Here is a 14,370-nt window from a genome sequence, read left to right on the forward strand (position 1 = left end):
TATCACATACGGTAAGTATTTATTAGTGTGTACACACTGTAGCACAACGCAACAGTCGGCGGCATATCGTTGATATCGATACCTTTCTTATTTACATTTCTTTTGGATGTGTGCACACCGAAGCCGGCACACGCTTTTTGTTTGATTAAAATGAATTACTACGTTTGTCTACACCAGGAAGGCATTAGCAGCATATCTAAATTAATACAAAAAGCCCAGGCAAATAACTACAATGTGGTCGCCACATCGATTAATGCAAATATGCTGCCCATGGATCCATTTGAAACGGATCCAACCTATCCGGCAACCGTGCTAAATGCCGTTGATTGGAACTCCAAAGTGATTTTTGCAGTGTCCGATGTGGATGTGGATTCGCCCAATGCCAAGCTACGTGAGTATTCGAAAGCCATGCTGCTGCGCGACATCACCTGGGCAGAGCACTTGCAGAATAATGGCAGCATAATGGTACGTCTAAGAGGACCAAAGAATGACAATTTGGCTGATATAATCAAGACGAGGACGAAAGGTTTGTGCACGCTGTCAATTATAACCACATAAATTAATTGTTTTGTTGTTCAGGCAACTGGTTTATACATGTTCCCATTACTAATCCCGAACTGGCCACCTTTGAGCACCGCAAGGATGCAACTGAAAAAGACATTGAAGATGCCCAACAGGTTGATCCCTGGAGCTGGTGGAACGAGCTGCGCTTTGCCGTTAAGCACAACGGGAAAGTGAGGGTTGTGCTCGAGCTGAGCGACTCGGATCGACCCAGCCGTGAGACCGTGCGCCGTTGGCTTGGCGAGCCCATTGAGGCCATTATTATTCCATCCAGCTTATTTGTGCTGAACCGCTCTAACTACTATGTTCTGCACAAGGAGTGGCAGGCCATTGTAGGCCACTTTATCTCCGTGCGCGCCAACATTATAGTCTCCACAAATGCCAATGACAATGCTATAGCCCAGTATGCGGAGTATGTCAAGAAGCTGATCAACGATCATGGCGACACGCACACTCTAAACAAGTAAGTGGCTTTTCATGTATGCTTCTGTACTTTAATATTAATTTATTTAAGCTATGAGAACATGTTGGAGATACCGCTGCAGCCACTGTGTGATAATCTGGATACCTACACCTATGAAATCTTTGAGACAGATCCCGTCAAGTATAAGCTTTACCAGGAGGCCATACAGCAGGTGCTGCTGGATCGTGTTAGCGACGAGGAGGCCAAGCGAAAGCTGGTAAATCAAGAAACTAACATATCCTAAAAACAGAATTCCCTATGTGTCATATTTTTTTCCATTCGCAGACGGTCATCATGGTCTTGGGCGGCGGACGTGGTCCCTTGGCGCGTGCCGCATTTAATGCTGCAGAGATTACTAAACGCAAAGTGCGCGTCTATATCATAGAAAAGAATCCCAGTGCGATACGTACACTTTCCAACATGGTCAAGACACTTTGGTCAAAAAAAGGTGAATATTGACCTCAACAACCGTGTTATCATCTACTTATCAAATTTGCCATTGTAGATGTTCACATATTCTCCAAGGACATGCGTGACTTCTCGCCTCCTGAATTAGCGGACGTGCTTGTCTCCGAGTTGCTCGGCTCCTTTGGCGACAATGAGCTGTCGCCCGAGTGTCTCGACGGCGCCTTAAAACTGCTCAAGCCAAATGGCATTAGCATACCCTGTAAATCGACTTCGTATATTAATCCCCTTATGTCAGCTGTTCTGCATAATAATGTCTGCCAGCTGACTTCCACAGTGCCTGCGTTCAACTGTGGCTACGTGGTGCTGCTCAAGAACATTTACCACATTGATCAGCCTCAGGCGCTGTTTGAATTTACGCATCCCAATCGGGCTAAAGTTATTGACAATACGCGTCACAAGCAGCTGTCCTTTACAGCTCAGAAGGATTGTGTGCTACACGGCATTGGCGGCTACTTTGATACTGTGCTGTATAAGAATATAATCTTAAGCATTAATCCTCTGACGCATACGCAGGGCATGTTCTCCTGGTTCCCCATGTTCTTTCCAACGGTATGTCCGAGCAGCTAAGCCATGTTTTAAGTGTACTATATTATATCTCTAACCTCTGCAGCAACCGCGCACCATCAAGGCGGGCGAAACAATTTCCATCAAGTTTTGGCGCTGCGTGGACCCCGAGAAGGTCTGGTATGAGTGGCAAGTGTGCGAGCCTGCCGAATGCGAGCGCCACAATGTGGCTGGCATGGGCTACAATATGCGTTTATAAACTGAACTAACTGCAATATACAACAGGGGGGATAATTTACAACGGGGGAACAATATCTTTATTACACAACTGTAACAGAAAACAAAACCAAACAACATAAAAGAAGAAGTCTAGCATAAATTGTCTGCGACTTTTATTTAAGTTTATATTTGAAAAGTTTATAAATATGCTTAAACTTATTTATGTGTCCTTAAATATCTGTGGGGTTTCTTGTTGTTGTAAAATTTAGTTAATAATTTCCTCTTTTTTACTTTCCTCTCATTTATTTAATTATTTATATTTATATATAAAGCGCTGCACATGATCGCAAAACGACATTCTTTAAGCGAAGGCAATTATTTTATGGTTAAATAGGTTAAAGCGGAGCTAAACTGAAACTGTACTGAACTGGGCGGCGATTTAGGAGTTAACAGCGCTGACCTGAGCCATTGTGGCACCGCCGGCGGCACCGCCACTGCCGCCGCCGCCGCGAATTGCAATAGCACCCTGGCCAGCCCGTATGGGCTTGGCAATTTGTGCCTGGGGTCCTCGTCGGCCCAGATGCTTTTGTCGCACCGCCTCCTTGATGCGATCGACCTCGTACTGATAACGCTTGCGATCCCGCATCGCACCCTCCTTGGCCTCTTTGAGCGCCGTTTCCAGCGCCTTGACGCGCTCCATTGTTGTGCGCAAACGCTTCTCCAGCTTGGGCAGCTCACAGCGCAGGTCGGCGTTGTCGCGCACCAGCTGCTTGTGCACCTTGGTCAGCTGGTCCAGATTGTTCTCCAGGAAGGAGATCTTCTGCTTCTGCGCCAGCGAGCCGCCATCTTCTTCGCTCTCCTCGTTCACCACATTCTTGCGAATGCGTTGCTACGTGCGGCAGGGAATAAAAATAAGTTAGAGTGCGTGCATAAATATGATATACCGGATGAATTCCTACCTGCAGATCCTGTACGAAGAGTTTGCGCAGATTGTGCAACGTTTGCAGCTCCTTGGCGACTGTGTCCTCCAGACCCTTGAGGTCCTTTCGCGCCTGTTCGCGACGCTCGTTGGTTAGTATAATGTCCTGCAATTTGTTTGATTTGTCTGCCTCGTCCTGCTTAAGCTTCTCGTAGTCGACGGTCATCTGTTGATGCGCCAGCAACAGCTTCTGATGCACATCCTTCATCTCATTCATTTCGTGCTGCTTGGCGGTAATCTCGTCGCGTAGCTCCGATACCTGTTTAGTGTGCGCCTCGCGCAGCTCATCCATCTGCGAGTCGAACATGGAACGCAACTCCTCGGCGCGCTGCTTCTCCTCGGCATTCACCGCGGACACATGCTCGGCGGCCTTCAGTTTGGCGCACTCTTCGCGCAGCGAATCGATCTGCTCCTCCAAATTACGCTTCTTGTTCTCGGCCTCGCGCATCGACTCCTGCAGCGACTTCATCCGTGCCTCGTGCTGCGAGATAAGCAGACGATACTCGCCCAGATCCTTTTCGTACTCGGATATCTTTTTGTTGGAATCCACCTGCTGCGTCTCCATGTTAGCGCAGCGCTGCGCAATGTTCTTTGCCTCCGTTTTCATTTTGCTGATATACAGACGTGCCATAGTAAAGTCCTCCTCCACTTTAGCGGCATCGGTGCCCGCCAGGGCACTCATCTTGAGATCGATCGCGGAATCGCCGGGCGCTATGGCCTGGCCAACCTCGCCCAGATCCCGCAGCAGATTGGTTAGCATTTCAGTGATTCGTTTCTTTTGGTGCGTGGACATGTCCTTCAGCTGCTGCAGCTCCGTCGAGGTGGAATTGAATTGAGTTTTGTTCTGTTGCAGTTCTTCGTTGAGGGCATCAATGTCCTTGTTCTTGTTGTCGATCTCCTGCGACTTCTGGTCGTAGTTGACAGCCAGCTCCTCGAGAGCCTGCAGCACCTCCTTGACCTCCTCCTTGGCCGATTCGTTCTCCTGTTGAATGCGCGCCATTTCCGATTGCAGTGCCTCGTATTCACGTCGCGCATTTGCAATAAGCTCTTCCTGCTCCATGACCTGCTCCTTCAGTTGCTCTGCATACTGGCTCTGCTGATTGATTTCCTCATCCTTATCGTCCAGCTGCTGATAGAGGCGTTCGCATTCCGTGGCCAATCGCGCTCGCTCATCAGCTGCCACCGAGGCGGACATGTTAGCAATGGCAGTGCGTTGAGCTGCCGCCGCTGCTGCGGCACCAGCAGCCTGCGCAGCCGCCTCAACTTCGAGATTGGGCGTGCTGGCTTCCATGAGATCCTCCATGTTGATTTGCTCCTCCGCTTTGACCGTTTCACCGGCACGCCAACGCGCCAGCTCCAACTCCAGCTTCTCCACCTTGCCCTTGAGCCGTGCATTCTTCTCCTTCTCCTTTTCGTAGCGACGCTTCCACTCCTCGGCGGTAAGCTCCTCGTTGACACACACAACATTCTTCACTGTCTTGGCGCGCCGACCAAAGTCCAGCGTAGATTTCGTCTCCGACTCGTTAAAGCTGGCCGGCGAGCAGCAGATGACAATCGTTGTGCGTGCGTTGCCACCGAGCGACTCTTGCAGGATACGCGTCAGCTTAGAGTCACGATACGGTATGTGCGTTTTGTTGCCATCCGCCAGCGCCGAAATGACATTGCCCAGCGCCGATAGCGACTTGTTAATGTTCTTCGCCTCATCGAGCACTGTGCCCTCAGCACCTGTTTTCGATACCTTTTCGGAACCAGCCAAATCCACCAGATACAGCTTGCCGGAAAGCTTTTTTTGATTCTCCAGATTCTCCTGCTTTACATTAATAAGGAACACCGAGTGGGAACGCGATGAATGTTCATTCATGTCTATAAGAGATTAAATTTATTAGATTTACCTCTTACTTTCGATTTATATTATCTCTACTTACTTGTCACGGCAATGTGACGATTGGATTTGCCCTCCTCGATCACCTCAAAGACATCCTCGGGCGAGGAGACAAAACGCTCCGTGGCACCCTTGACATAGGGTACACGATTCTTATCCTCGTGCACACTCAAATTCACCTTGGATACATCGAGCAAATCTCTGATCTTGTCCATATAGATTTCATAGTACGAAACCTTAATGTGAAACTCCAGATTCTCTTCCATCGCGTAAATGTGATTGAAAATGTCGTTCACAATGCGCGGAATTATACCCTGCTTCACCGAATCCCCAATGACGCCCTCCATTGTGTGCGTCTTACCGGAGGATGTCTGACCGTAGGCGAATATCGTTCCATTGTAGCCAGCCAGCACGTCCGTGACAATCGATTTGGCCGCCTCATTGTACACCTTCTCCTGCGACGCATTCGGCTTAAAGACTTTGTCGAACAGATATACCTTGCCCTAAAATAAACAACCACTAATTTTGTAGTTAAGTGAAAATATTTTTCGTGTCTTGTGTCTTCATGCCGGCCACAACATGTGTCTATGTCAGCAACCCCAATCCCCTTTCTATCCACAAAACAGCTTTCAAATAATTTTCAACGCATCACCGCGAAACGGCTCGTAATTATAAGATGAGCACAGGCATCAAGAGGCAGAAGCACAACAAATGAGTGGAACTTGAAATTAATGAATAACGAGCAGTAGTAAAAGAAAGAGCTAAAAGAGAGCAGCAGTATGAGCAGATATGAATAATAGGTAAAGATTGCGCCGGAGGTAAACGACTGAAATATACCCTGCAAACAACTATCAAAAGTGTCTTCCACCAAAGAGCTCAGAGAGAGAGAGAGAGAGAGAGAGCAGCAGTCACACAATCCTAATGGTTATCGAGATTTTAAGAGTAACTTTAAACTAAAACTTCTGTAGCTAGCTTTCTATCTATATTTACAATGCTTTATATTTCCAGCATTCCTTGCTGGCTTTTAGTTAGCCAGTTTTTCACAGCTGTTAATTAAGAACTGCAATTCCATTTTAAATCCACCCAACTTTCGCATGTAACCCGATTCCACTTAGTCAATGTCTAAACAAATATATACCGAGAAATGCGGAGTAATAAACAATAGCTATAAAATGTTAACTTTGTTGTAGGCATTTGAAGAGTTGACAATATTAACAGCACATGTAACAAGCTCGATCAATGACTAACAATTGTATTTACAATAAAAGAGTAAAGTTGTGGTGAGAATATTCGACATGCAGCTTATGCCGCTTCGCTTAGCAAGGGTATACACACATATACATATACATATATACTTATTAACATTTAGATATATGTATAATGTGTGCAACTAACTTTATCATGGCGGACACAGTGGAAGACAGATGAACTTTTGGGCCATTAATAATATTCAGTAAAATCCAAATGTCTTTAACGAAAACATGCATATTCATGTTGTTGTTGCTACATTATTATTTACAGTTTTTTCTGGGCTTGCGTGCATGACTCATTTAACGGGCAGCAGCTGGTGGCAAGCAGCAACATTTGAGGGCGATGGTTTGTTTTGGGGCCAAAGCTTACTGAACATACACGCACACACATAGAGTACATACCTAGGTCTATGTTGGTAGAGGTGAAGCTGAAGTTGGGCGTATTGGTAGTCAGGTAGAATGTGCATATATTGCCATATCAAGTCAAATAGCAATGCAAATATAAAAAAACATGCCCGGCAAACACGAGTGGGTGGCTCTGGTTACACACACACACAGACACATAGGCCAGGTTGCCACTATGCGCGAAAAATCAATTGAACGACTTCTGTTTTTGCCTCAATGTGGCGATTGTAGTAACAATGTTAGAGTTATTTGGCAACAAAATCCAAAATTGCACAAGCACGCGCAAAAATTGGATCGCTAATTAGTTATAATACACACAAGCGTATGTACATATGTATGTATATAATTGCTACTCTCTTTCACTCAGTTGTACTACATATATGCGTGTGTGTTTGTGTAATTGTGGCGGTAAGGAAAGGCTAATGTACTGCGCTAATGTTAGACAATGTTCGGCATGACGTCACCGCCACAGAACCGCAACGGCACGCAGAAATATGTGTGCATATGTATGCTTATGTATGCGTGTGTGTGTGTATCGTTTAATCTGATTGGTTATATTTTGTTTAATTACCGCTATGGATATGCAGTTCTCCTCCGCATTATTTGGAAACTTGACAACAAACTTTGAGCCGGCCCTTTCCTCGCTGTCGTTGAGCGGCCGAAAACGACATACGACTTTGATACTGTCCTCAGCGGGTATTTCGCGTTCCGCAGACATTTTAATGCAGTTCCGTCACCCACACACTTTTGTACAATTCTTGTTGTTGTTGCAATATTAACAGCAGCTTATGCTTATTCAGCCAAGTTTATTTTACTTGGAGCTTAATCTCGCATACAATTGTCGCAATCTTATATTATAGTTGGTGGTACTTCAACTTTGATGTTCAGTGTTAAAATTCGATGTAATTACAAAAATTAACATTCGAACAAATAAAACGACGATGACGAAGCCACCAAGCACTGATTGTGAATTTGTTGTACCGTCCCGCCGCTCTTCGGTTTTTCGAAGTGCCCGTTCTCCCAGCAAAATTGGGGCTCGAAATGCAGAGAAAATTTTTGTGGTTATACCAGACACCAGTCACAATCACAATCAATCGGATGCAAATGTTGTTGTTATTGCTACTGCTACTGTTACTGCAATGGCCTGTATTTTAATTAAGTTCGCTTGTTTATTGGCCCGGAATGTTTTGCAGCCTGTTAAATGCACTCTCATGCGTTGTGCCTTTAAATTTGTTCCACTTAAATTGTATTTTTTAGGTTCAATATCACGTTGAATAAAAAATTATTTGTAGGATAGATGGTCGATAGATTGTGGCGGCGGACCGATATTTGTTCGATAGATTGCACAGCCTAGCTGCAAAAGTGTTGACAGTGCTCGATATATGTACCTATTTCTGGTTGTTTTGGGAGCACTATTTATAATTCGTATATAAACGCTGGCTGCATAATTAAGTAGTTATCTAAATAAGTTAGAAATGTTCAAGCTTTTTGTTTAAGCTGTTTCGTTAAGTGAATGTATTTCGGCAAGTATCGTTATCGGTTGGTTTTCAGAACTTTTCCAGCACTCGATTTTGAATTAATTGCCAAACTTTCGTTTATTTTCCACATACATTTATTTGTTTTTGAAGCGTTAACATTTTACATTTAGCATACAAAATTAATTTGAAATTGTACAATACGTAATAGACCAGTTACCATAGCCTAAGAAGGCACTATGTTATGGTAGATTGCTGGTAAAGGTTGGTTAGTTTACGAAGTTCTTAATTGTCAAAAAAATGGGATCCAACCGAAAGCGTAAAAGCGACGTGAATGGCACATACAAACTTATTCGTCTTTATCGCGCCAATGATTGTCTTTGGAATCCAAAATCATCGGGATTTAAGAATTTGGCGTTGAAGGAGAGAGCCTGGTTACGCATATCACAATTTTTTAAGGACAAGCTAACCGTGGAGCAGATCAAATTGCAGATTTTATCGCTTCGTTATTACTATGCCACAGAACTATTAGCCATTAAACGCAGCAAACTGGGAGGATACCACTATGTCCCTCGACAATCGTACTTTGCAGATCTGGAGTTTTTGAAAGAAGCGATGGAGCACAGTGTCACTGTTAAAGCCATTGAGGTATGTGATATCATTGCATAAAATCCCAAGAAGATTAACAAAATTATAATATATCTGCATTACAGACAAAGACTCAGGTCACCAGCGACCAAATCAACTGCCTCGTTGAGGATGCATTTCTGCTGAGCAGCAGCGAGAACAGTATCCGCAGCGAACAAGTTGATTTTCAGATCACTTCCGCATCGAATGAAGATGGCATTACAAGCTCTGTGCTGCATTCGGTTGTCTCCTCAGACAGAGAGCAATTTATGCAACTGCCTTTGCCTCCACTTGATGTACGAGATAATCAGCTTCCAATTCGAGTAGTTTCTGGTAACGATCGATGGCTCACCACATCAAATTCTTATAACGACCATGAAGATGACAATTATGTTGGGAGCCAGTGGAAGTCGCGTAACAGCAACTATAGTGTCAGCAGCGGAATTGAGAGACGTAGCCATAATCAAAGTCCAGCTATATATAGGCCAGAAATGGGTGCTACTACGAGTACGTATGATGAAGATTTTATATATGGTGAATCTTATAGGGCCAGAGCTCGAGTTCCACCCAAAAAAAAGATTTTGACCGCAAGATACAGAAGCAAGGCAAGGCATTCACATGGCCCTGATTCATATATCGATACGGAGGACTGGCAGAGAAATAATGATTCTGGAAGCCAAAAACTGCACCATAGGATGAGTGATGGCAGGGAGAGTGACTATCGCAGTGGTAGAAGCTCACGAGATGTTGGTCGCAAATCAAGCGAGGACGCTAAGAATCAAAACTACAAATATACAGGAAGTACCAGCTTTAACGGCTCCGTCACATTTCCATTTGTTCAGCAATTGAGCGTACAGCCAACTTATCAAGGGGATGGAGTTTGCACATGTTGCCCAAATGCCTTTCCAAATGAGCAACCTGAATACAATGAACCCACTCCGAAACCGGACCCGGAGCCAATACTATCAGAGCCAGAGCCAGAATCTGAAATGTATGTGCCACCATCACTCCCTCGAAAGGAAAACGATCGTGATCTTATTAGGGATATACCAATCGCATCGTCTAGACTTGAATCAAAGCGAACTTCAAGGGTTGCATCTGTAGCTGGGTCTAGAGCGGTGTCCAATCGACCATCGTTCGAACAAGCACGGCCTCTCAAAAGGATGGTCTGTACAAATAACAGAAGTAGATTTAATAAATCGCCCAAGGAAAACATGATAATGTGCCCTTCGGGAAGACAGGAAAAAATGGACGAATATGACGACGAGGGCCCAGAAAACAGAAATCGGCAAAGAAGTGATGACTTTAGAGGGAGCCCCGAAAGACCAACGCGCCGAAGTAATGAGGAAGAATTTGTAGATGGTCCAGAAAGGAAGATGCGCCGAAGTGGTGAAGATGAAAGAGTTTCGTCGGCGTCTGGCCAACAAAATGAAGACATCCCGGGAAAACAATCAAGATTGCAATCAAGAAGAATGTCAAGGAGTAAACCCGATCAGGACTTTTATCCCGAGACTGATCCGGTACAGTCTCCGCGAAGGCAATCTCAACGGGGCAATGAAGGGTACACTTCGCCAGATGGTTGTAAAAGTAGATCAAATCGGCAAAGCCGCGATAAAGGAGAGAGATCTAGGCATGCTAGTCAGGACTATTATCCCGAGACTGATCCGGTGGAGCCTTCGCAAAGGCAATCTCAACGGGGCGATGAAGGGTACACTTCGCCAGATAGTTCTAAAAATAGATCAAATCGGCAAAGCCGCGATAAAGGAGAGAGATCTAGGCATGCTAGTCAGGACTATTATCCCGAGACTGATCCGGTGGAGCCTCCGCAAAGGCAACCTCAACGGGGCGATGAAGGGTACACTTCGCCAGATGGTTCTAAAAATAGATCAAATCGTCAGAGCATCGAAAAACAAGAGAGATCTATGAATGATAATCCGGACTATTATCCCGGGCCTGATCCGATGAAGTCTCCGCGAAGGCAATCTCAACGGGCCGAAGAAGGGTACACTTCGCCAGATGGTTCTAAAAATAGATCAAATCGACAAAGCCGCGATAAAGGAGAGAGATCTAGGCATGCTAGTCAGGACTATTATGCCGAGGCTAATCCGGTGGAGCCTCCGCAAAGGCAATCTCAACGGGGCGATGAAGGGTACACTTCGCCAGATGGTTCTAAAAATAGATCAAATCGGCAAAGCCGTGACAAAGGAGAAAGATCTAGGCATGCTAGTCAGGACTATTATCCCGAGGCTAATCCGATGGAGTCTCCGCGAAGACAATCTCAACCGATCGATGATTCTAAAAATAGATCAAATCGGCAGAGCCGCGATAAAATAGAAAGATCAAGGCATAATAGTCAGGACTATTATCCAGAGACTGATCCGGTAGTGTCTCCGCGAAGACAATCTCAACGGGGCGATGAAGGGTACACTTCGCCAGATGGTTCTAAAAATAGATCAAATCGGCAAAGCCGCGATAAAGGAGAAAGATCTAGGCATGCTAGTCAGGACTATTATCCCGAGACTGATCCGGTGGAGCCTCCGCAAAGGCAATCTCAACGGGGCGATGAAGGGTATATTTCGCCAAACAGTTCCAAATATAGATCAAATCGGCAAAGCCTCGAAAAACAAGAAAGAGAACAGGACTATGATCGGTACGGTCCTAATAATCTTTGTAAAGGTAGTTGTTACGCAACGTGCGCATTGGTTAGAAGTACACGCAACAGTCAAAAAAGCAATGAATATCCCGCAAATTACGAAATCGACAAGGAGGACTACGGAGAAAGGACTACGGACGATGAATATAATAGTGAAAAGGACCGTTTGTCTTTAAAAGATCAGAATGGTCAGGAAGATTACGAAAACCCAACCGACAATCTTAACCACGGTATGGACTGTGAATGTCCACAGGGAAACTATGGAGGAAGGCAAAGTTACAAGCGCGATACGGAATATGTACCAGATAAATACCAGACCAGACAAGACGATGAGTATAATCGTGGTAAGGATCCTATATCAAAATACCAATCTGAACAGGATTACAATGAATGTCCTGCAAATTACCAGACAAACACAAATATCGATGGCAGAGATCTCGATATGGTTCCTATTTGTCCTAAATACCAGAACATCCAGGATGCCCGTGGAAGTAGAGAGGATAAAAATATTGAAGACTGTATCTGTCTAGGAAACCAGGCGCATCATGATAGCTACCAAGAAAGACAAGAGTATAACCGCCATAAGGATCAGACCTATCAGGAGAACTACGGAAGGACGGACGCTGATTTTAACACCGATAAGAATAATGAACCTGCAAATCAACAAGAGCACTATGATCCCTGTCTATGTGCAGCCAATCTGCCAAATCAATATAACCGCAAGAAACAAACCTTTAATTGTGACCTAAACTGCTCCTGTCCAGCAAATCGTAAGAAGGAACCCTATAAATATGATCCAGACTGCTCCTGTCCAGCAAATCTCAAAAGGGAACCCTTTAAATGTAATCTAGACTGCTTCTGCCCAGCAAATCGCAAGAAGGAGCCAGCAAATCAGATAACTCCTTATAAGAAGGAACCCTATAAAGATTATCAAGACTGCCCCTGCCCAGAAAATCCGATACCTCCTTATAAGGAGAAACCCTATAAAGGTGAACCTGACTGCTACTGTCCAGAAAATCGGATAGCTCCTTATAAAGGCAATATAGAGCCAGAATATCAGCCAGCTCCGGTTATTCGAGAAATAGAGTATCCACCAGAAAAGTACGAGCCAGAAGTTATACCAGAAAAGTACCAACCAGAAGTTATACCTGAAAAGTACGAGCCAGAAATTATACCTCAACAGTACGAGCCAGAAATTATACCTGAAAAGTACGAGCCAGAAATTATACCTGAAAAGTACGAACCAGAAGTTATACCTGAAAAGTACGAGCCAGAAAGTAGTCCTAAAGAGCCCCTTACCGATCAGGAAGACTTGAAACCTGATGAGGTAATGCTTGATTGTGAGTGCCCAACAAGCGAAGATGATGCGGAGAAATTCGAGCCCGCCAAGGAAGAGCCAAAGCCAGAGCCACCTATAAGGGCTCCTTGTCTTTGCGAGGCGGCCGTTGAGACGGACATTGACATGACCTTGACTGATAGAGCCAGACGAAAGAAATGCAATTGCTCTCAAGATTCCTTGGAAACAGCCAAGCTTATAGAGAAAAAGGCGAAAGAAGAAAAAAATGCAATCTTTAATGAACCTGAAAGTGCTCCGCCAGTTAAGTCCAGGGTCGCAAAAGGAGCCAAAAAAATAGGGAAAATCTGCTCATGCAAGCCACCTGTATTCAATAAAAATGTCAAAAACGCCAAGGCTGCAAGTCCTGTAGGTCCTGCGACAAAACACGAACAGTTGAAACAACGGACTCAGTCACCGGTGGGAGCCAAGCCACGTTCGCTCAGCAAGCGTCAGAACAAAATCGACGATGACGGCCTAAACAGTAAGTTCATAAATTATTAAATACTTGCAATCTGATCGGTGGCATTACCTAGAATTCCAGGCCCTCGGCGGCCCAGCACGCCAGTACGTTTACGAAATGCAGGATGAGATACACATTAAAGTCAGCAATCATCAGAATGGCGGCTATGAGGTGTACAAAAAGCATGTAAATAAATCGCAAACATGCGATGGTCTGGCTATATTGTGCTCGTTCCGGGTGCCGCCAACTTTGGCGGAGACGACAATAGGCATACTGAACAATCACATATCACAAAACGCGCCGAATGCGGAAGATGATTTTAATTCTATTTCAGAATCTCAAGAACGGCCCAAGAAATGCTTTCCAATACGAAACAACTTAACTGAACGGCGAAATCCTAGACAACCTGCGGAACGCTTAGGAAGTAATCCGTTTCTTAAATTGAATTTCGATGCTTCGAAACGAGACATAATTGTATTGCATCCTCCGGTGCCTAACTTTCGTCCGTCGAAGAACTCTCTCAGCATGAAGGATTTTGAAGTAGAGAATTACGAGAGAGAGCATTGGCCGGTTGAGAGATACTCGAAATCAATGCGGCCCATGCCGAAACGATCACCTAGTCACTGACAACCTAAGCCAAACCAATCTAACCATAGCTCTAGTTTCTTCACACATCATCCATAGCACCATAAAATGTCATTCACCAACTAAAGACTCAACTGCATTTTATTGTAGGGAAGGATGCCAAAGTACTTTTGATAAAAAGCACCCTGGTTACCTCAAGGGGCGTTACGCTTCAGTGCAATATGAGGATAACAGTCCGGTATTGCTATAAATACCGCTCTGTACGGCCGTTTCGTTAGGGGTTTGCCGAACTTATTGTTTTCCCATCAATGAAGTTTTTAGTAATTAATTTATGAGCAGTGTCCGGAACTATTGAAGCGTAGCCCAGCTAATTGATTTTTATGATGCACAGAAAGCTTCTGATTTAACGATGAGTCAACTTTGATCGACTTTTAACTTTGTCACGAAACGAACTAAAGAAGATATATCCGAGCCCACAATACATATTAGCTTTTGATCAATAT

General features: G+C 44.7%; 3 protein-coding genes across 4 annotated transcripts; 2 read left to right on the forward strand and 1 right to left on the reverse strand.

Moving 5' to 3' along the window:
• The first annotated feature begins 103 nt into the window (after window positions 1–103).
• Window positions 104–2,375, forward strand: csul (protein arginine N-methyltransferase 5). Its single transcript, XM_064687687.1, has 6 exons — window positions 104–526; window positions 580–1,024; window positions 1,076–1,241; window positions 1,310–1,472; window positions 1,530–2,041; window positions 2,103–2,375. Exons 1-6 carry the CDS (start codon window positions 151–153, stop codon window positions 2,253–2,255), a joined length of 1,815 nt encoding a protein of 604 aa, XP_064543757.1. The 5' UTR covers window positions 104–150; the 3' UTR covers window positions 2,256–2,375.
• Window positions 2,367–8,049, reverse strand: Khc (kinesin heavy chain). Its single transcript, XM_064687686.1, has 4 exons — window positions 7,303–8,049; window positions 5,120–5,579; window positions 3,175–5,057; window positions 2,367–3,104 (listed from the first exon to the last, which is right to left on the reverse strand). The coding sequence occupies exons 1-4, from the start codon at window positions 7,447–7,449 to the stop codon at window positions 2,655–2,657; spliced, it is 2,940 nt and encodes a 979-aa protein (XP_064543756.1). The 5' UTR covers window positions 7,450–8,049; the 3' UTR covers window positions 2,367–2,654.
• Window positions 8,050–8,330: 281 nt separating this feature from the next.
• Window positions 8,331–13,994, forward strand: LOC135432164 (uncharacterized). Of its 2 annotated transcripts, XM_064687685.1 has the most exons (4): window positions 8,331–8,854; window positions 8,920–11,830; window positions 11,896–13,303; window positions 13,356–13,994. In XM_064687685.1, exons 2-4 carry the CDS (start codon window positions 11,672–11,674, stop codon window positions 13,907–13,909), a joined length of 2,121 nt encoding a protein of 706 aa, XP_064543755.1. In that variant the 5' UTR covers window positions 8,331–8,854; window positions 8,920–11,671; the 3' UTR covers window positions 13,910–13,994. The 2 variants fall into 2 exon arrangements, with proteins under 2 accessions (XP_064543755.1, XP_064543754.1); XM_064687684.1 differs by having other exon boundaries at window positions 8,920–13,303.
• Window positions 13,995–14,370: the final 376 nt, after the last annotated feature.

This window comes from Drosophila montana, unplaced genomic scaffold (assembly GCF_035044405.1).
Source record: "Drosophila montana isolate Dmon_TW-CO22-7 unplaced genomic scaffold, ASM3504440v1 contig_3200_1, whole genome shotgun sequence".
Classification (NCBI taxonomy): Eukaryota; Metazoa; Arthropoda; class Insecta; order Diptera; family Drosophilidae; genus Drosophila; species Drosophila montana.